Raw genomic sequence first — 23,903 nt, 5'->3', positions numbered from 1 at the left:
AACTTCTTTTGTTATTGTTATTTTTAATTCGTACTTGTATGAGCAAGCTTACAAGCCGTCTGGTATTAAATGGTTACTAGACCTCATAGATAGCATTACGTGAATGACACCTGTGGGAGTCCTCGGGACATGTTTTCGAAATCTCAATTGTTTTTTTTAACAGCTTTCCTTCCTTTCAAATAGCAACACATAATGACTTCACAACAGAATTAGTTTCTATTAGAAAATTAGTCAAAATCGAAAATTAGTCATCTAGCGATGCAACGGTGTTCGAATCCCGCAGGCGGGTCCCAATTTTTCTAATTAAATACGTACTAAGCAAATGTTCACGATTGACTTCCAGAGTGAAGGAATAATATCGTGTAATAAAAATCAAACCCGCAAAATTATAATTTGCGTAATTACTGGTAGTAGAACCTCTTGTGAGTCCGCACGGGTAGGTACCACCACCCTGCCTATTTTTGAAAAGCCGCGAAAAAGTAATGTGGTTCGGTTTGATGGATAGGGCAGCCGTTGTAACTATACTGAGACCTTAGAACTTATATCTCAAGGTGGGTGGCGCGTTTACGTTGTAAATGTCTATGGGCTCCAGTAACCACTTAACACCAGGTGGGCTGTGAGCTCGTCCACCCATCTAAGCAATAAAAAAATCAACCTCACAATGTCTTGTTGGCGTGTCGTGCGCAAACGCTATTACAATTGAAATGTTGTTTTGCTAATTACGTCTTCACTCACACCTCGGAATCATCAAACTGGATACATCTAGTTTTTGTGTGGGGAAAAGCGTAACTTTGGAATTTTGTTTTAATTAATTGTCTAGCAATTCGTCTTCGCCTCTATTAAAACGGCATTTTTTTGTTTACATAAATCTCGATGACAACTTAAAAATAAGTAATTTGTCTGATGATTATATGCGATTGTCTGCATTAAACACCATATAACTCACGTACCGTCGTAAGCACTGGCTAGCATTATTAAGGTATCGCTATTTTGGTTGTTAATTAACTTTATGACGATACCAAGATACCCGAATACGAACTCGACGAATGATTAAATTATTATCAATGATCATAATCATTACTTCCGTTGATTTATTATACCGTTTATTAGCATGTCGATTCGAAACGGCCGTAGGCGACTCGAATTCGTTGTCGATCAATCGACTTCAAGTGAAATTACACGTTCTTTTCTTCCGTAACTCGGTTCGTTTGTTATTAAATTGACGACATGTAATAACAGTTTACTAGAGGTCCCGCAGTAGTCGAAATTCGACTATAATTAATTGGAATTGTAAGTTTGTACCCTATTATGATTGTATTTTATACTTCTATAATCACAAACTTCGCCACGGCTACACTATAAAAAAATATTAATAAAGACAAACAATACCTATTTAATCTATTCTCAATTTGGTAACAGACGTCAAAAACAAAAGTTTGACAATAAATAGTATGCATGTGTGTGTGCGTCAAATACATGGTATGTAGTGTGTGTAATGTTTTCTTTATTGATTTAATGTATCTTTTATGCATTATTTAAAAAAAATATTAGCATTATGCACTTATTCTCTATATTCTCTATAAGTGTGGAAAATTTCATATTCCTCCGTCCGCGCAATTTTCGTAAAAAGGGTTACAAAGTGTTTGCTTCGCATATTAATATATAACAGTATATTAAATGTACAAAGAAGTACTGTCGCCCATAATATGTACTAAGATTAATTTGACAGTTGAGTTTTAACGATGGTGAAACGTTGTGTTGCCAATTTAAATAACACTACGTGCTACCTACTGATTAATGCTTACAGAACAGAGTGTTGCCTTTATCAAATAATACCATGTTCTATAATTGTAACGAGTAGTATCTGTTCGTATTAGAACAGCTGCTGCCAAAAACCGCCGACAGATAATCTCTCTTTTGTGATATGATATTAATAAAAATATGCTTCAATATCTTTGATAGTTACTACGTAACAATGGCAATGATTCTTTTGTGAATATTCACGGACGACTTGATTCGTATTGTAGCTTTTTGAGAGGTAGCCCATTGTATGAAGATGAGTTAGAAAATTCGAATGGCTATACAACAGAATTTGATTTGAAATATTGATTCCGAATGCCGATAATCATAATAATACTTGTAATTTGCAAACAACAGCACTATTTGCCTAAAACCAAAATTAAAATTTACCTAAGCCAGCACTAAAACTAAGTGGATACGTCAAATTATTTCGCTTGTTAATATGTTTTTTTTTAAGCTATTGCATAGATTTTATCGCGGGCCTTGAGCGCAGCAACCGAATCATGAAATTCCGTAACAAAAAAAACCTTACACCCCTCACTCCGCCTACCATGTAGCTCGCGTTCAACACATTCCACGTTGCGCTTGTGTAGTGTTTGTGAATAAGCGCGTGGCGTGACGTCACACTGCAAGCGCATCATGAAAAGTCTGCCCATATCTCACTCGCGCGGTCTAGCTTACGAGTGTGAAGGGGACAGTTGAGGTTTTGCTTTTATTAATGTTTAATATAGCGTGGTCTTGTTTTATTATTGTTTTAATATTAAATTATCATTGTCTAATTATAATTGCATAAGTTGATAAATAAATGCTATGCAATAGCTTTATCGCGGCAGTTCCCGAGTGCCACACTTTTTTTTTTAATTTAGAGTGCATTTATATATATTAAAAACATAAATTTATCCAATACTTGTATGTGTTTATGGCAGGTCATTATGACACATGGCTATCATAGTAACGTATTTATCTCGGATAAAACTGTATCCCGGTCAATTTACGAGTAATTAAGTCTGACCCTCTTTCTCACATCGAGGGAGAAGTTTTATTTCGCTCGTCGGACTAGTCCGGAATTGCTTCTAAACTCGTTTCCTATTGGCTGGAATCGTGTAAAGATTTCCGGGTTTCCCGGGAACTTGATTAATGTGTGGTGAGAACCGCACCTTTGTTTATTGCCTCGAGCCCGTCAATTGGGTATATGTCGAGTGTAAAACAAGTTAAGTATGAACAGTTTCTTAAAATTGAAAATAACGCTGTTAATTAAAGAGTTCGCTCACTGCGTTTTATTGTTTTCATTAAGGTTAATTTTTTCTCATAACTTTAGACTAGAACAAATTCTCCAATTTCAATTAAAAAATACTGCAATTTCTCAAAAGAGAAGTAAACCACTACCTGTAGACATATTACAGACAAGGGATAAAGCACCATCCTTACCGTCGGTCTATAACTTCTCAAATTGCGTCCGTAAGTAAGGGACGCGGATTAGCGTGTGCTAGGGCAAATATTTTATTACAGTCCAAATCTCTAGCCCTCAACGTTTTATTGTTCATAAGGCTCGTCCGAGCCAAATGAAAGAGTTTATGGCGAAGACATAAGACTGTCGGTGTTGCCGGTAACTAAACTTTATCTCATTTCTTGTAAATTTACACCAAGTAAAATTAAGGATAGATGTATATTACTAAGCAGTGTGTATGTAAAAATTAATGGAATTTATAGCCGTGTACAATGATGATATAGGTTTAATATAGTGTTTGTAAGTAAATTGCAACATCGTTCCTCGTTCGTCAACACATAATTATAAGCACGTTATACGTCAAAGTATTAAATTTATAATTAAAATTGGTAATGAAAAACTCCATAGCTCGGGTGATTTCGTACAAATTTAAAAATACTTTCGTTCTATTTTCGGATCTGGCAACACGAACAGAACGTTCTATCGGCACTGCTTGTTGACTGTGATATTGACCGAACGAATTTTGTCGTCGATTGTGTATTACTGTTATTGATTGTACCCGGCGCGTGACTTGTGTTGACGACTGTAGCTCTTACTTCGACAAACACTTTACGCTTGTAACAACGTTTTTATAGTGTTGGATAAATTGTTGATAAATATAGGAAACGATGTTGTTTGATGTCATTGTAGTTATTGATGCTGTTTTTTTTGTTTTCGGAAAGGTAAATTAATTTAATTTAATAATCACATCGTACGTACTTAGATTGTTTTTTTTTATTGCTTAGATGGGCGAACGAGCTCACAGCCCACCTGGTGTTAAGTGGTTACTGGAGCCCATAGACATCTACAACGTAAATGCGTCACCCACCTTGAGATATAAGTTCTAAGATCTCAGTATAGTTCAACGGCTGCCCTCCCCTTCAGACCGAAACGCATTGTTCGGGTGAAGCGAGTAATTTAAGAATCTGGCGGACTAAAAAATATATATTATATTAAAACTTCATCTTAAATAGAATTCAAGTAGCAAAAATTCATGGAATCACACATATTTTAGTAGATATTTATCACTGTCAAGATATCACAGTTCTAAAGCTTATTCTCACAGTGCATGGAACCGTTATTTTGGCCAAACGTACATAAATGCCATTGATATTCTGACCATACCAATTATGTGTTTATTGTAAACGTTAAGATTGCCGGTCGACTGTAATTTGCTTTTAATTCTCCTTGTTTTGTATCATTTTCGTGTTTCTTTCTTTTTACAAGTAGAAATACTTATTGTGCCTCATAAACTTTCATTGCGCGATTCGTGATTCGTTTTTAATACAATAAAAGTGAAGCATCTATTTACTAATGCTTTATATAATAAAACATATTACAGTGTTCATATAAGTACTATTAAATTTGGCATAGAATAAATTTTAATGTTCTGTTTCAAGGCTTCATGTTTCCAAACACTTCCCTAATGTACGTGGCCTACCATTTATATTGAAAGAAAAGGAAATTTATTTTTAATTACACAAGGCTTAGTTTACTATAGACATAAATTGTTTGAAAACTGCTAAATACGTTTAATGACGTATGATTCAAGTTTCATAAAAATCTCGATTATAAATCTCGGCAATAAAAATACGAGCCCTTGAAATAATTGATTGTAGTTACATTGTTACAATCTTGTGCGTAAAGTTTAATGCATTAAATAATTTATTCATTTTATATGATTTACAAGTTATTTAACGATAAGGAATCCAGTTAAAGTGTAGTTGTAAAATCTAGGAGGCCATGTTTACGATAAATATTTCTTATTTTACGACACCCACAATACATAGTACATAAAAACACTTATTATATTGTTTTACAGCAGTTTTATAAAGTTAAGGACTAAAGGATTCTATTTATAAAGAGTGTTAGAAGTTGCTTGGAGGTATATTTGTGGAGTTATATTAAGTAATTAGTTGATGCCTGCGGTATTTAAGCATGCGCATAGTTACATTTTTTTTATAGAAGAAAACCGAGATCTTATTTTTTAGATCACGATTTCTTGTTCCAAAATAGCGAGGTTTTGACTTATTTTTTTTAAAATGGCGACATACACATGGCGGGCTGTCTGTGGGCTTCGGTGACCTTAAAATGCCATGAGCTTGCCTTTCTGAAATTCCATCGCAACATATACCACTACCATGTGCTTGACATTAATGTGAATATTTTTAATTACAAAATTAGAAATCGCATATATTTTAGTTCTGTACGAAAATAATTTTATTGTATGAATAATTGTGATATAAATAACCAAAAAAGGAAACAAACAATCAAACCGTTTCATTTTTTCTTATAAAAATATTCGTCCCAAAAGTTTTGCGGTTGTGATTAACCCAACCTCCTTTAAACGTATAAGTGATATAATTGGGGTCTCGATTCTATCGATTCTAATTCGAAATAATGGCCGGTAATTTACTATAACCATTTGTTGAGGACAGTCGATATTCAGTCAATAAATCGATGAAAATCGATATAATAACGGTTCAAAATCGACGTTTCATTTCTTTAAATGCTGATCAGTGGATTCGCTTAATAATAGTCATAATCTTAAACGATAAACATTTTCTTTGATGATTGAGGTAAATTTTAGAGTGCTTGATTTTTTGCATTGATGAAACAAAAACTAGGTATACTTTATTGTATTGTTTATATAATTTTGTAAATTGAACTGATCTTAATTGATTTTTTTTTATATTTTGATTTACATGTACTTTTAATACCTTAAACTGTTTAAAGATGTTTTAAAATTTTCGTTCTTATCTACATTATTACTACATATAAAATTATTTACATCGCGTGCGCTACTACCCAAGCGAAGCCGGGACGGGCAGCTAGTTAATCAATAAATAAAATATGAAAATTTCAAAAAAAAGGAAGAAACACCTGAAAATTTACTAAATTTGAAAAAGGTCGAGAAAAGGGATTTTATGACCGCATGTTATGAACGTTAACGCGTACTTGGTTAATTAGTAAGTGCGGTTGACCGCCGCGGCCGGCGGACCCTATCCGTGTGCGGGATCTCAAAATAATATGCGTTTTGATTTAGTGACCCAATTGTGGTTAAAGAAGGCACCGCTCACCGGAGTAGATAAAATATTGTTTACGCCTGTACATTAACACGAATTAAACGAAATTGTTTTTGTAAGAATATAAATTATTATAAACAATGTACAGAACTCGGTTTTGAATTAAAACAACTATAAATTCTGCATTAATTGTTACGAGATGAAACATAGTTTTCTGAGAAGCAGACGCGGAACGCCATTGAATTGAAAGGTTGATAATTTTAAAATAAATGTACGTGAAGTACATACAGTACAGATGTGAGCATAAATATTTTTGATATTTATAAGTCAGGTTTTATCGGAATTTCTGCGCTAATTAACCAAAAAATACTTGCTTATTGACTGATTTGTGGTGTGCAGTACTTAGCGTCCCTGACTGCTGGGTCGAGGGATGTGGGTTCGATTATCACATTGGGCAAACATTTGTGAGATGGACAGGTTTGCTTGCTATTTGTTTGGGTTTAAACGTATTTAAGTATATATATCAGTGTCAGATACCCATAGTAAAAATACTCACAGCTATTTTTAAGATTATGGACTGGAAAACACGATCGAGCTAATGCTGGATATCACAACTTCAATACCGCCACCCAACTTGATAAATTTTATTGAAATCTATATATGTATATGAAAATGAATTGCTGTTCGTTAGTCTCGTTAAAACTCGAGAACGGCTGGATCGATTTGGCTAATTTTGGTCTTGAATTATTTGTGGAAGTCCAGAGGAGGTTTAAAATAAATATGAAAATGCTTGGAATTAAAAAAAAAGTAACATTTTTGTTTTTCCTTAGATGTCTCCCCCTCGGACGGATTCCTTTTGTTTGTTTTAAGTTTATTTTATACAAAAATTTAGGTCTTTTATTTATCGATTGAGGCACTACTAAATCTGCTGGGTCAGCTAGTCTGAAATATAAAATACCGGCTATCCCATAATTCAACCAGGACATAGGAATTTTTCGGTACAGGACAACCAATTAAAAATAAATATATGTGTACTTTTCACTACATAGTATAAAACAAAGTCGCTTTCTCTGTCCCTATGTATGCTTAAATCTTTAAAACTACGCAACGGATTTTGATGCGGTTTTTTTTAATAGACAGAGTGATTGAAGAGGAAGGTTTTTAGGTATTATAACATCCATTAAATAGTGAAGAAATCAATAATAAATTACAGTTTCCGAAGCGAAGCGAGGGCGGGTCGCTAGTTGTAATGTAATCGAAACATGATCAAAAAGGACTAACTTAAAACAACAAGAGTTTTGCAACTGAGAGTCACTTAACATAGCTCGATATTTGGAATAATTAATTACTATAAATACGAACTTGCGGAGCTTGGCTCAAAAGATAACCGAAGCGGTTAACTAAGTAAATAGACCCAAGCAATTAATTCAGGGTCCATTGGTCATAATGTTTGTTTGTTTGTAACTTCGTATTAGCGAGTACGTGTACCGCAATATTACTGTTAACTCGATTAACAGCGGTACCATGAAATTTGTTTTGTTTGTGCTGATTTTAAAATAAATTTTTAATAAACCCAGAATGCTTTTATTTTATTTTATTTTCATTGCTTAGTAGGGTGGACGAGCTCACAGCCCACCTGATATTATGTGGTTACTGGAGCCCATAGACATCTACAACGTAAATGCGCCACCCACCTTGAGATATAAGTTCTAAGGTCTCAGTATAGTTACAGTGGCTGCCCCGCCCTTCAAACCGAAACGCATTACTGCTTCACGGCAGAAATAGGCAGGGTGTTGGTACCTACCCGTGCGGACTCACAAGATGTCCTACCACCAGTATATTTACCGGATTTAGATGAAACTGATGATATTAGAAACAAGCGAAACTTATACATAGTTTATTCTTTTATATCGTAACGTTAATTGAATCACGATCTTTTTTGTTCTCAATAAAATAGTAATAAAATGTAAATAAATATTCATATATGTTTTGTAATATAAACAAAATACTCAAGCTAACGTCATGCATGCCCGTTATGTTTATATCGTAGCTTGACATCGTGAACATTAAGATGCGTCGATAATTAAAATTTTCCCAATCCACATGCCATCATACACCGGTTACCTTAACAGCGGAACAAAGCGACACACAATATTTAATATTCAACAATCCCCAAAATCCTTTGTAAAACGCAGCCACAATGGAAAAGGGTATTTTCCTTTAACGGTCCAACCGTTAATTCGTGTTTAATTCGACACCTTGTTAATTGTTTCCGACGCCCTAGTCGGTTTGGTGACCTCACAGGGGGAAGGAGAGGTCATGGACAGTCGAAGACCACCTTTGGTACCTCTGAAACCCCCGTCGGGGGGTCATTTTAAGAATATTTGCGTAACGCCCCCTCTATGTTTACACGGGTTGTTTGTGGTTCCCAGAAAACAATAGTCTCGAAATTCATTGCTCATTTTATTATTGTTGATACACCATTTAACGGGCGATTCGATTATTGGAACCTGTAATTAAATGATAATACTGGGAATTAATTGGATTTTACCTGAGTGTTACTTCTAAATGGCGTTATGGAAACAATTCGGAGGGCGGGGTTTTCATTTTCTAATAAAACTAAAAGTAAAATAAAGAGTTTCTGAGAAAATATAACTACTACCCTCAATAATTAGGATTTCTAAAAGGTCTGTGTAAAACTTGTAACTTATTGTATTTTATTTATTATACAGAAATGGCTCGACTTGAAAAGTCACCACTCCTCGCCAACGGATACAACGCGCCACCGACGCACCTTGGTCCTATGGGCTTCATGCACCAGCACGCTCTCATGTCTCCCGGAATGCCTCATCACGGCGTGCCCAGACCGGACGGCTCCATCATTAAAGGCCAACCAATGCACAACATGGAAGCATTAGCAAGGTAAAATGTTAATGATTATTGACTGTCATTCAGTATATATCTTATGTCTGCTTCTTTCTTCTTTTTTTTCCCTACCTAAACTGATAGCCTTGAGAGGCTATTTCAGCGTAACCTTAACTAGATGCTAACACTGACCCTAGCAACCCACTGAGAAGATCTGGCGAGAAACTCAGTGGGTTGTGTCTATGGGTTAATTCTGTTTATAGTAACAGGTAGAATTGTTTAAATCATAGACACATTGACTTGAAAAAGTAAAGAAATAACATTGAATATTTCTTTAAAGTTTAAACATCCTTCAATGTCTGTTTTACTGTTCGTTGATGGCTCTATAAAATTGAAAAGAATTAAAAGTGTAACACCCCTGGAAAAATTATATTACCATTTTTACGGCTTGGACACCGATGTGGATCACTAACTACATATTTGGTTGTCATAAATAGTATTACCGGATGCTAGACTATTTTGGTTTTATTGATTAAAAGATAAACTTTACCATAATTTATGAATACAAATTGTTTACCAAACTTAGAGACGATAAACTGAAATAGCACGAAAATCAATGTGTACTGAAAAAAGACTGTTTATCTTTAGACTACATAGAAAATTATTGAAGGAATTATTACAGGGTCTTGTTCATTACGTTTTGTAAGAATTTATAGTCACTTAGATAGAAATTATGCAGTTGCTCTGAAGTAATGCTCTGAAAATGAAAAAGGTATTTTTGATAGACTACAAAATCAAGCCTATCAACATAGGAAGGAAAAAAAAAGGAATTTGTTAATTGTTAAATACAGTATACTATACTAATACTAAGACTTTGTTTAATTCTTTTTACTATCATAGAGCTGCAGTATATTTTCTTTGATAGTTTTTGATAGATAAGGTAGCAATCAACTCATATATTGAAGTAATAAACATTTGAAGAGCTTTCAACGAACCATAACATCACTACCATACTGGTGTTTATCCAACTAGTCAGTGTATTGCTCAAAACCGTTTCACGTATTTCAAATTATTCTTTTTGACTGGTCGACCTTTCTTACTTTTTGAATTCAGTCACCCATCTTGAGACATGAGGTCGTCGTCTCAACTGTAAAAACTGTAACTGGTTTGCAGCAGAAATAGGGAATCCATGAAACGTTGTATCACATGCTTGCAATAAAATACCTAAATAAATGCTTAAGGTATTTAAACATTATTCCCAATACACGATGATAGATTTAGATATACAGACGAGTTTTCGAATGTTAACACGTAAGATCAAAGTCTCAGTCGCATAAACAACGGCTACCCTGCCCTTGACTTTTGAAGCCTAGTGAGTAGCATTTATTCGACTTCCTACTACAGTCCTGCATGTATAGTTTAAGAAATACAGTCGTAATAATAGTATATAAATGGATTAAGAATAAGTCGACGAAAAGAAACCTATAAGCGGGTCAGACGACAAGTGGCACAGGCTAAACGTAAGGGTAGGAAGTTAATCCTGTTAGATAAGTACAAACACTGAATGCCCCCACTTCCGTTCCGAAGACCCACAATACTCACTTCATTTACCCTACTGTCTTATATTTTCTCATTAAATAAATACACTTTGAATAAAAAGTTTTGGGTATATGTGACTTTTTATATTTTAATGCTTAGAGCCATTGGTTTTATTGGACCGAATTTCATTTTAATTCAAGTTGGTAGGAATATAAGATGAAAATTCTACTTATACAAACACGCGATGGAGACAAAATGGCAGTAGGCAATATTTATTGTATGCACACAGTCATCGAATACAATAAAAATAAAACAGAAAATATCAATAGTGATACTTTTATATACTCGTACTAAACAATGAACAGAATACAAACAAGAGCCATCATCCATTGACGTGAAACAAAACATCTCTCAAGCATTCTTAGCAAGGAGCATTCTTTGGATAATAAATCCTGAAGAAAGCTTTGACGGAAGAAACAAAAGAGTTAAAAGTAATCGAGAAACAATTTCAACAATCACGCATGAGTGGTCACGTTACAAATATAAGCGATTGTTTTTAAAACATAATTAATTTGTTCGACCCTTCGCTCCATCTAACGGTACATTTAATATTGAGTGCTCATAATTATTACTTTAAAATACGAACCCCTTGTTTCGTTTCGAACTTCATTTTTTTATTTTCGTAAGATTGTTATGGTAAAAACTTCAAAATTTTGGACACTGAAAAGCTTTTATTACTAGTATACATTGAATTGGGCAGTACGATTGAGCCATAAAATATCTTCCTACTTTTCTTATTTAAGGCTACTTACCAAAGATAAGAGAGAATGGGATACCCGAATGCGTGCTCATAGTCGTTTTCTACCATAATTTTATAAATGATGAAAATAAGCCTTTAGCTTTGATATTGCGGTGTTATGGGTTTTTTTATTGCTCTTATAGATAGTCTATCATACAGCTCATGGTGAGTAGTTACCGTTGTTCATGGACATTAGGAATGCTAGAGGCACAGCCAATTCCACCAATCTCAAATGAACAAAACCTTAAACTCATAGGTATAAATAATATTTACCGTTTTCGTCGATGTTTGATTGTAAGAAAAATTTAATAACAGGTTATGTTTAAATATTAAACCATAATCTGATAAATAATTAGACACAGCAGTTACATCTGCTACGTACCTACATAAATATATGTGCCACAAACATTGATATATAAAAACCCTACGTCAATGACCACAAACCGATAATTTGATCTTTATAATAGTAATTATTAAGTAAGATGTAACGAAATTAGGTTCAAATATAATTTGTTGCAAGCTGTCCTGAGTGATAAATATATAGCTGTCCAGTAGTTTGAACAACTACAATCATTCCGAAAACAAATACGTACACGATCATTTCAAGTTTCCTTTATTTTTGTTGACTGTTTCTCTAAAGGTTCTTCGTTTTTTCTTATTTTATTTTTCTTTGTCTACAGATCTGGTATATGGGAGAATTGTAGAGCGGCATATGAGGACATCGTAAAACATCTCGAAAGGTAAGATGCCGAAGAACCTAGCTTCACCTTTCCCGAATATTGGTTTTGTCTATCTTGCTCCTACTGTTTTTCGATTTAATTTCTTTTTATTTTCCGTTTTCATCATCACCATGATCAAGTTTTACTGCTCTTTAATATTACAAAGATTTGAACATAGTAAAAAAAAAACAAAGAATTTGTGTAATTTAAAAAGGGCGCTGATATCAACGAAGGGTGTGAAATTAGAAGAGACAATTAGATCCGTGGATCGGGTGTATTTTTAACAAATGACCGCTCGCAGAGCCCGCCGGTTGCGGGGTCCCGGCGATTCATCAAACTCATTCAGGGGCTAATCTCGACGCGAGGAAAAAGCGGCTCTCATGTAAATTGGGCCGATTCGAGGGCCAATCGTTGGGGGAAAGTACTTTTCTTTTCTTGTTTAATGGATGGTGATTGATCGGCGGGTCGCTTTGATACTCGCGGTTTTGACTTCGTTTTGAAGTGACTGCGTTCGAACGTTTCCTTTCCGTACTAGATCGATGTCTTGGGCGCCGGAAGGAATTTATATTAAATGGTTGACGGATTTTCATTTTGTGGAAACGCTACGCACCGCTATGAAAGGCAACTCAAAAATTAAACAATGCGGAATCGTCATTTAAAATGTTGTGCCCTCGAAATTAAATTTAGTGGATTGTTTAACAAAGTCGTGTATCCATAGGGTCTGGCGAGAGTCGAGTCTGAGGTAGAATTACAATCGGACAGGCTCGTGTACCGATGTGTCACTGTCAGCCGGCCATCGTCCCGGCTCGCTCCGGGATTACAGCATTTTAAAAGAAATTACTCATCAATTTGGCGCTCGCGAAATAGAATTTAAATTTATTCGGCGAGATATCGATCATTTTAGTTTTTGAATATTTTATTGTATCTATACAATTATTATTAGAAATTAAATTACTACACGCTAATACAAACAGCTAGTATGGATAATGAACCGTTGAACCGGTACCATTGAATAGATTTGTTACGAGTATACACAGATGTATTTCTAGTAAACTTCTTCGAAAATCTAGTCTCTGCTTTACTTATTAGTCTTAGCAAGTCAACTAACGACTTATCTAATATGAAATATTTACGGGATCTATCTTAACTGGCTATAATGTGGAATAGTAGTATGAATTGATTTGGTGTCACGACTGCTCTATCTTCTAATAAACGGTTTCTCCGCTGCAAAACGGTAGCATCCAATTGTGCATGCTTGCAACATTCCTAGCCCTAGTACTTAAGACAGGAATCAGATGGACGAATTAAGAGGACATGTACTAGGCTAAGTCGTCAATAGTAAAGTAAGCCAAGATACTAGGACTGAGGTACAACCTACTGATACCAGTTCATTACAAATAATAGGAAACTATTATCAGTAGGTCGAACAAGTTGAGGTCTGTCTACGCTCTGATTAGAATTGAGTAGTATTTAATTACTGAGATACAATCCTTAAAATCTGTGTTTATTTTTATAGCATTAATAGATACCGCCTTTCATAAGATTGTTAGCTTAGTTTGATCCGGACATCTCACCCAGAACTACAGGCTTCAGGTTCAATTCGACATCCGATCGAAGTATCTGAGTGGGAGATATAAAAATTTGAGATCAAAAAGAACAAGTCTCATATGTGTCTTTTTTTTATTGCTTAGATGGGTGGACGAGCTCACAGCCCACCTGGTGTTAAGTGGTTACTGGAGCCCACAGACATCTACAACGTAAACGTACTAAGGTCTTGAATGTGAATCATAACTACGTTGATAGTGCTCGCCCAATGATTGAAATCCGAAAAAAATCTCTGACACGTCATGTTTTATATTTTATATTTATTTTGTATTTGAGATTTTCTAAAACAAACAACTGACCATTTCCATGATCTATTGATGGAATCACAGCTTATTAACAGTTACTTTATTACTTAACAAAAAAGGAAATCGGTTAACCGATAGAAGAGAAAATTATACTAAACTGTTATTGGCAAATTCCTTATAAAACTAACATCATCTCAAATCAAATAAGATTTACGATTAGAGCACGCGACCATAGATTAATTCCAATTCGATAAGTATTTCGTAATATAAAATCAATTCAATTATACCATGTGGTATTTGAAAGACAAAATAAATAGTCTACAGTAACAAAACCTCGTTTTAAGATGATCATTGGCTCGTTAAACGTGCGCATGCGTTCGCGACCGGTTCTCAATACTAAGTCCGACTAATTGACAGGATTACCTCTGAGTAATATAATTTGTGCTGTTTGTTTTGTTCACTCAAGAGTCTCGATCGCATTACATTAATCTGATTTGTTTAGATGTGCGCGGCGGACGGGGTTGGGGGGGAGGGACTATGCCACAATGCTTGTTTTCAATCTTTTAATTGTTAAATGACTTCTTGAATTATTTCACCACAACACGTTTGATAGTGTACAATGGTTACATTTGGAAAGAGTGAATGAAAATTAAAACAGATATTCACACAGTCACCGCGTTTCAAGCTCTGGAACGTTAAGCACTAGTGATTGATGGATCCGGATGTTTTACGCAAAGAGACTCAATCAAGAGTCAACAAATCGTCCGGATCAATGCATTCGTCCGGTTTAATTCCGTTTCGGTTCGAATTAGCTGCGATTAATCGTCGAAAGCGGCGGGTTAAGCCGGTCGCGCACCGAGGGCACACGCCACCCGGCCCGGCACACATCGCAGTGACGGCGATCGTTATTCATCCCCGTGCCCCTTGCTACGGAAAGATAACGCTGTTTACTGACCCTTAATTCGATTTGACTTTTAAGATTGAAAAATACGAGAAAATTTTATTGATTTCTCCACGAGTTTTGCGAATGCTATATTTTCCGGCAATCGATATTGTTATCTAATGAAAAATACGAGTCTTCAAGGTATTGGAAGACTCAATCGCTTTAGCTTAAAGTCGATACGACTTTACACCACAAAATATGTATTATTGTTTTGCGGCGGATACATATACAAGACGGTAGCACCAACCCGAACGTCAACGGACTGCTACTCGAATTACGAATTAGGGGAGAGTTGATAGGAAACTGAGATGAGGATTCAACTAATTATGAGGATAGCACGATGAATTAAGTATGACTACTAAAAGTATGATGTAGAAATTAAGAGTTTTTAGAGGGATAGCATGACAGCGTGTATAATGCCACGAGCGTATGTCAGCTTTACGGTAGAAATCGGCAGGTTGATATCCACTCGCACGGACTCATATATCAGGCTTCATGAGGAAAATTGTTTTTTTTTTTTTATCTATTAAGTTATCAGGATAAACTTACGATTTGTTGTTCAGGAGCTGAACATGAGTGAAGTATTGCGGGAGTAACGTTTGCGTGATTGAATCCTCCACCATTAATTTCAGCGAAGATCAAACGAAGACCGAGGGTGATATTTATCAAGGATATTGCGAATTATTTTAATCAAATCAAATTCCCTTCGTTGTAAACAAATGCTTTTGATTAATGAGACGGGCGACAGAGCCTCGCAGCCGTTGTGATAAAACACCCGAGGAAAAGGCGAAATTAATGGTCATAAAATGAACTCTTGTATCCGAAAGATAAAGACACTGAATGCTGCGAATCTTAAGTGATTTTTCTTCTTCTATTTTGAAAGATGATTCAAGACGATCGCATCTGGTGACTCTGTACATTTATATCGCAGTATTAGCCGTGAACAATTTCGGACGATTAGTGGGTAACTTTCAGCGGGCTACGAAGATATTTAGATTGTCATGGCCCGGAATCATTAATAATAACGACTTTTGATTTTCAGTGCTAATATGCAGAGGGCGCTACGCAAAGGGTGCCTAGTCACGGCCATCGTTGGCGCTCTGAATACCTTCCGAGTTTGTCACTGATGCGGTCGCACTGGAATTTTATCTGGCTCTTTGTACTTTGCCCTTTTATGGCGAAAACTGTTCTTCGTTAGTTCTGTCGGTGACCCCAACTATTCGTTTTATTAGCTTTGATGTTACATTTTCATTGTCCCGTATAAAATATACGAAGTGTGGTTGTGGATGAAATATTTCACATTGTCCTTATAATTAATTCTATAAAGTAAAGCTTTCAGAGCACCCGGTTCATGTAAAGATTGTTAAATAGACATGTTCAGCCATTCATGTTTCGTAGACGTAGGTACCTAAAATTAAAATAAAAAATCTTAAATAATTATATTATCACGAACTTTAACAGTATATTATAACGAGAACGGAATCCGTAAGGTGCAGCGTCACCTAATATTAATCTGGATCCAACGTCTGACAGCACAAGTCAAATTTCTCATCAAAAATATGGGGGAAAACATCAATCATTAGCCAGCAAACGGCACGCGGTGTCTGTGTCCCATTATTTTGCATTACTAATGATATGTACACGGCGATAAACGAAAGCTTTAGAGAAAAAAATGTACTTTGTCACCTCCCTCAATGATGTAGGTGTTATATTCTGATCGGATGTTCGATATTTTTCCTAAATTTAAATAAAAAATTAATAAAGACGGTAACGCGTGCTTGTTAAATATAGCAAGTCGATTTATTATTTAAATCACACTCAAGAATTAAAGCTAAATAATTCCTATGACATGAAGCTTGTTTCATAAATGTAATTACTTGGCGAATCTTTATTGCGATGACAATTGTAATTTATGAGCCGTATTTTTCGTTAAAACAGCTGGTTATGCTAATTGCAAATGTTATTTTATGCGGCGACGCGTGCCGGGCGTGGTGGAAAACATTCATTATTCCATCCTTCATTCGGGTGTCATTTCCAGGAGGGAGGCTAAAAATACGATGCCTTCACTTCACGGGATACGTATTTTTAATCATGCTATAAATTAATTTAATATTTTCCGAAGATCAACTTTTCTTTAGATAATACGTCCATCGCATTATGTAATACATAGATAAGATTCAAAATATAAAAACAAATTGAAGAGTCGATATATATGGAAACTCATAGGTTATCAATAACTCAGCCTTCACTCAATAATTTTTAATAAGTCGGCAACACTAATTACTTCCTCACTAAAATACGTGAGTGCTCTATTTCTAGACATAGTTGGCCACATTGTCATTGACAGAAGTTGTCACTTCTCTTTTAATTATACAGCGGTCTCATTTCTTCGCGCCCTATTAGTACACATCAATCAATGTTGCCAATACCTTTTTTATCCCGGGAATATTTTTTCCCTTGGCCCGTTTTTGTTTACGGAGATTTTTAAGTGGGGAATAATTTGATGAGGTCCGCCACCCGACTGTGTTGGATGCGAGCGGTGCTCATTTGTCATCGTCTTGTCATTTCTGTTTCTTTCACACAGTTGAATCAGTAAAGTAATTATGTTAGTTTTTAGTTGTACTTTTAAATCACGTTAAAAAAAAGCATCCAGTTTCACAATACGTTTTTTTTTGTTATCGACTTTAACCAATGGTTGATTCATTGTTTGAATCAATCGAGCGTATTTCCTTCGTGAGAAAAATGTAGTTTTATATTATTATATAAACAAGTTTTCACTGGTGGTAGGACCTCTTGTGAGTCCGCGCGGGTGGGTACCACCACCCTGCCTATTTCTACCGTGAAGCAGTAATGCGTTTCGGTTTGAAAGGTGGGGCAGCCGTTGTAACTATACTTGAGACCTTAGAACTTGTATCTCAAGGTGGGTGGCGCATTTACGTTGTGGATGTCTATGGGCTCCAGTAACCACTTAACACCAGGTGGGCTGTGAGCTCGTCCACCCATCTAAGCAATAAAAAAAAAAAAAAAAGTACGAAATAATTTGCCTGTTGCAACAAAGTAATCTTATTAGATCATATTCAGTACAGATGTTAATCAGTAGAAATTGTTGTTCAAGCTTCTATGAGCTGATATTACTACTTTTGTAATGTTTATAAACTAGAGGGTCTCCTGTATTAATTTTGTACTAACCTTTTCTTCTTCTAATTTGCAATTTTCACTACAAATAAAACGAATGCTACGCCTTGTATTACAATGTACGTAGTTACATTATGATTATTCCATACCCGATCCTGTAGACCGAATGGTAAACAGTCGACGTCGCCCAAAACACGTCATTACGAATCCTCCTGATCCATTAACGGTGCTTTTAGGTACCGGTCACCGTCCTCATCGAACCCGTCGCTTGCGACGAAGGGCTCGACGAGCGAATTAACCCACAGACACAGCCCACTGAGTTTCTCGCCGGATCTTCTCAGTGGGTCGCGCTTCCGATCCGTTGGTAGATTCTGCGAAGCACTGCTCTTGCTAGGGCCAGTGTTAGCAAAACTCCGGTTTGAGCCCCGTGAGCTCACCTACAAACGTTAGGGTGAAGCTGAAATAGCCTCTCAAGGCTATCAGCATAGGTAGGGAAAATAATGATTAATCAAGGGGTGTACGGTGACAATCATGTTATAGTTTCTAGTAACTTACTAACAAAACGTTTGTCGTGCCTTCGTTTCTCCATCAACGCTATAAAAATATTTTGTATAATGTGGTTTATCAGTACATATAAAAGAATAATACAACTTAACAAAACAATTCACGAATTATCCAACACGTGTAAAAATTGTAATTAAGCAATTTGTGTATTTGCATGCAAAATCATACATATTCTGTGAATCCATTCGCGATTAACACGTCGAACAAACGAAGATTGCTGACCACAAAAACTATGAATACGAAATCAACGTGTCATGTTATACCCACGTCGATGGGGTAAATCAAATATGTGAATCTACAGATCAAAAGAATTCATTACAGTGTGTAAATCACGATTTGCATGTGGCGCGGAGCAACCATGAATATGCATTTCAACGGCTGAGTTTGAACATTCCGTGCTGCGTTTGACACGTCATGAAAAAATAATTTCGTCGTTATTTGCTGACGTAATTAAGGGAGAATCTTTGAACTGTATTTCAAATTAGTAATCTTATACCTTTAAACGAGCAATTCTTGTATATTAATATATAATAATATGTATATAAGCTGAATCTCGGAAACGGCTCCAACGATTTTCATAAAATTTTGTATACAGGGGATTTCGGGGGCGATAAATCGATATAGCTACGATTTATTTTCGGAAAATGTTGTATTATTCGCGTTTTCAATAAACAACTCTTCCCGACATCTATTGGCGAATAATAATACTATTTTTCTTAATTGAGGGCAACTAACCGCTTTAAAGATGGCGTTATCAAAAAAAAAACGAGCAAAGCTCGGTCACCATCTAGTTTTATTAAATCGGGATAAGCGCAAGTCGATATGCAAGTTGCATTTAAATCACAAATGAAAAAGCCTACATACATTAGGAAACATTTTACTCGCTATCAAAATCATCACCAATTCATCTATTAATTTTTTTTTATTGCTTAGATGGGTGGACGAGCTCACAGCCCACCTGATGTTAATTGGTTACTGGAGCTCATAGACATCTACAACGTAAATGCGCCAGCCACCTCGAGATATAAGTTCTAAGGTCTCAGTATAGTTACAATGTCTGCACACACCCTTCAAACCGAAACGCATTACGGCTTCACGGCACAAATAGGCAAGGCGGTGGTACCTACCGGTCCGGATTTACAAGAGGTCCTACCACTTTGTTCAAAGTAAACAAATTAATGTCTGTCAAGTAAACTCTCGTGACTAAATGCGTTACAATAATCCATTCCAACAGTGCTGAATCGGCATCAAACTGGACACTTGCCATTTTGTTCGCTTCCTGACCTTTCGCGTTACTGTTATGCAAATCCCGGGAACGGGGAAATCGTACAGCAGGAATAAAAAGTATTTTACTGTTTACACGCTGACTTCGCATCAGCTGTGAGTCGAGTGTGGGCCCGCATAAATCCACTGAAATTACCCTTTATTACGAGCAAACATTTCAAACCGTATAAATAACTGTCTATTTGACTCATACGGAAACATGATTTTTGTGAGGTCTGTCATTGGTCGACAAATAACTATGCTAAATAAAAAAATAATTGATTACAATCAAGGGTTACGAATGAAAGTTAACCATCGTGTGGCTAAATAACCGCGCTCAACCCTACACTGCCGGCCACAAATCAAATGTTTTGATAGCACCGTGGTATTAACGAGACAATTTGATTGCGGACATATCCGCGGCAAATTGCTTCTAAATTATATTTTGTGTTTACTTTCTGCCAAACTCCCCGTTTCGATATGTGACGTACGTACGTATGCATGTCCGCAATATACGCCCGTTTGTTTCTGTTACATTAATTAACAAATTTGTTTACTCATCGTTGAAATGTTCGATGAATACATTTTCATCAGACAGATATAAAAAAAAAACAGTTAATACGTTTTGTATTTTGCAATAAAATTTTTACGATCGTGCTTGATGATATTCTGAAAAAAATGTTCATGATTTGTCTTGAAATATTAATTGAATCGTTAAAATTAAATATATGTATTGTTTATTCGTGTTCTCATACAGTTTACGTCACAGCTTTTTGAATTATTTTAGTATAATGAGACCATTATTAGCGAGTCAAAACTTTAAATTTACTCTTGATAAGGAAACGATCAAATAATTTACAAATAGGTAGGATGCTTTCTTTATCGACGTAGCTTAGGAAACAGAGGATTGTATGTAACGAAATTAAAATCAAATTTTTCTTCAACGTTAAAATTTAAAGCTTGTTAAACCAATTAAAATTTGACAAGAATGTTTCGTAATTAGACAGCGGATAATCACCGTAAAGTTCGAACAAAACGTGTAGAGCTCCCACACGTGTTGATAAAAACCTTCGATTTCATTAAAGCGAAAGTACGATTTTATCTAAGCCCACCAATTATATTATGCAGATTGTTATCATAACATGTTGGTATTAGAACGGTAACGCTGAGTGAGCAGACTACATCTAAAACAACTGACATTTGAAACACAAAAAAATAATATATGTATTGCAAGCTCTCGGTAGTTCTCGATAACATTCATAATTATTAAAAAAAAAAATAGGTATGTGTTCAAGTGGACCTCTACAGGCGCCGTTCTGTAGCGCAACTACAATTTGAAACGCCACTATTTTACCACTGAGAAAAATGCCATTACCCTCAGAACTTGCTTTTTTTCAAATAAGTATAACATTACTGACTCTTTCAAGAAATTAATTTAATCTACGTTAAGAATACAATACGAACGAAGGATACTCATTAAAATTAACTGGGTTATCATTATCTTTGGAGTTGTTATTCTTATCAATATAGTGAACAAAACTATGATCGATGTGTCACATTGTCCAACTATGGTTTAAGATAATATGACACTGATACAGTGTCTGTCTGTCAGATAATATTTTCAAAGAGTCAGGAGTTTATATCTACAGATATTCTTTATCTACGTTTCAAAGCCACGACTAATATTAATTAAAACTTCCTGCTTATTTTTTTGTCTAACACAAAAACTGGTAAAGTATATAAGAAATTGATTATATTGCTCGATTGACATTTACCTCAAAGTTAGTTACTGTACTTCTTTGTTGATTTATTAATTATCATCTAATGTCACGTATTTTAGCCTAATCGAAAACTTATAACTAACATTCCACGTTCTGTTCTCAATGCCATTAAATAAATATAACTTTAGCGAATTTATATCATCATTTTATTATTATCACCGCAAAATAAAACAGGGACGTAGATGTGCCATTATCGTCTCGTTCATAACGTTTTGCGGTGAATGCGAGCGATCACAACTATCACCCATAAACCTGACCACGTCATCTACACCGATTTGGACCTAGAAATACCATTTGACCGTCCGCACAAATATCAAATGAACGACATATGAAACACGAGATATCAAAAGCCCCTTAAGATTTAAATTGCGCTTCGGTGGTTGTAAATTTTCTGCGGTCGAGCCACTTGCATGAGCGATGAAGCCGTATTCATGCAATCGGTGGTCACGGAATTGCGGGAAACGAACGCAACGAATTCAACTGCCCCGAATTAAAATTTACATGTTGACCAAAGGTATTGAAGCTATAGGGCTGTGTCGTATCATTCAATCAACTTTTATGCCTGGTACATTTAAACCAAACTGGTGGTAGGACCTCTTGTGAGTCCGCGCGGGTAGGTACCACCACCCTGCCTATTTCTGTCGTGAAGCAGTAATGCGTTTCGGTTTGAAGGGTGGGGCAGCCGTTGTAGCTATACTTGAGACCTTAAAACTTATATCTCAAGGTGGGTGGCGCATTTACGTCATAGATGTCCATGGGCTCCAGTAACCACTTAATACCAGGTGAGCTGTGAGCTCGACCACCCATCTAAGCAATAAATAAATAAAAATAGGGCTTTATTTCTCACAATTTTAACAAGGTACTTTAAAACAAAGAAAACTTCAACTCAGACCCGGTGAAAAAGGTCGTAACAAAATGGGCAATTCGATTCCCATTACCCTAATAATCGTACAGTGAAATTCAACATTATCAAAACTCGCTGCCATTACAGATAATGGTAATGTCCGTAAAAAGTGAGGGTGTAGGAATCGTAGAAGCAATTTTGCATAATTACGGCAACACTGCGCCCCGGAGACGGCGACACAGCGATGCTTAATTCCCAATAACCTTCAATGGACCCGATCGGAAACTCGTTCGCTGCAATCATATGTGTATCCAGCAATAATTTGCGTGTCTCATGGAGGTTTTTACATTAACACAACTCTTCAATTAACTAATAATATAACATATTAAGAAAATATTTCAAATTTACTGAAAAGAATTGGATGTTTGATGATAAAAACCACATATCTTTATTTGTTTTGAATTTTTTGGAAATTTTGAAGATCCGTAGTATGTTTGTACATTGTTTAATTCTTTGACCATTATACAACTAATTTCCGTTCCAAAACATACTATCTAATCTACAATTTACTGTATTAAAGTAGTAAAATGTAACATTCCCAAAGTACTATCTGTCTTCACAGCTTTGAGAGCGACAAGTTAAATCTCCTCACGTCCTTCTAATATCGTAATGAGCTCTAAAGCTTCCGAAGACATATTTTATTTCCCGACGAACAAATTTTATATTTCATTTCACGTTTCATAAGCGGAATTTGCATGTCCCTCCTCCTCTTATTTGGCGTAATGCCCCGGTCGCTTAGTGCACTTTTATTATGGTATTAAGTGATGTAATTTTTTTCATGTTATATTATTCAAATTTAAATAACTGTCTCCGGTTTCCCTCTTGGAGTTTCCACTGTCTTTGCCATTTCTTCTCACAGCCCTCGAATTTGGTTGTTTTGGTTAGAGGTTTCCGATACGGAACAATGAGGCTGTTGAGTCGTCATTCCCCTTAAAAGTAGTAAGTGTTTTTTTCTTGTCGATTAACAAAATACTATAGAAATGTTGTAATTTCCGTTATATGTAAGTTGTGAATCCGAAATCTTCAAATAGTATAAATGAACAAAAAATAAAAATGATAATTAGATACAGTATAATAAGATACAGTAGATACAGATATAATTAGTACGGTCTATCCAACTTCAATATGATCCGCATCAGGATGGATTGTTAAGCGACCCAGATGTCTCTAAAGACAGAAGATAGTGCCGGTTAAATTTAAAAGGAGGCTCCTGATAAACGGTGTTGGCC

The 23,903-nt window shown here is 35.6% G+C and overlaps 1 protein-coding gene and 1 long non-coding RNA gene across 13 annotated transcripts in view; one reads left to right on the top strand and one right to left on the bottom strand.

Moving 5' to 3' along the window:
* LOC149501776 (uncharacterized) overlaps positions 1–23,903 on the bottom strand; it is a 423,933-nt gene that overhangs the window by 236,631 nt on the left and 163,399 nt on the right. The window lies entirely within an intron of this gene.
* dac (dachshund family transcription factor) overlaps positions 1–23,903 on the top strand; it is a 174,941-nt gene that overhangs the window by 82,263 nt on the left and 68,775 nt on the right. For all 12 annotated transcript variants that reach the window (XM_028178636.2, XM_028178632.2, XM_028178631.2 and 9 more), the window contains 2 exons: positions 9,045–9,234; positions 12,196–12,255. In XM_028178636.2, the coding sequence (XP_028034437.2) occupies positions 9,045–9,234; positions 12,196–12,255 (250 nt within the window). The remainder of the gene's footprint in view (positions 1–9,044; positions 9,235–12,195; positions 12,256–23,903) is intronic.

Source organism: Bombyx mandarina, chromosome 12, assembly GCF_030267445.1.
Source record: "Bombyx mandarina strain Sakado chromosome 12, ASM3026744v2".
Taxonomy (NCBI): Eukaryota; Metazoa; Arthropoda; class Insecta; order Lepidoptera; family Bombycidae; genus Bombyx; species Bombyx mandarina.
This window is presented reverse-complemented; position numbering and strand designations above follow the sequence as displayed.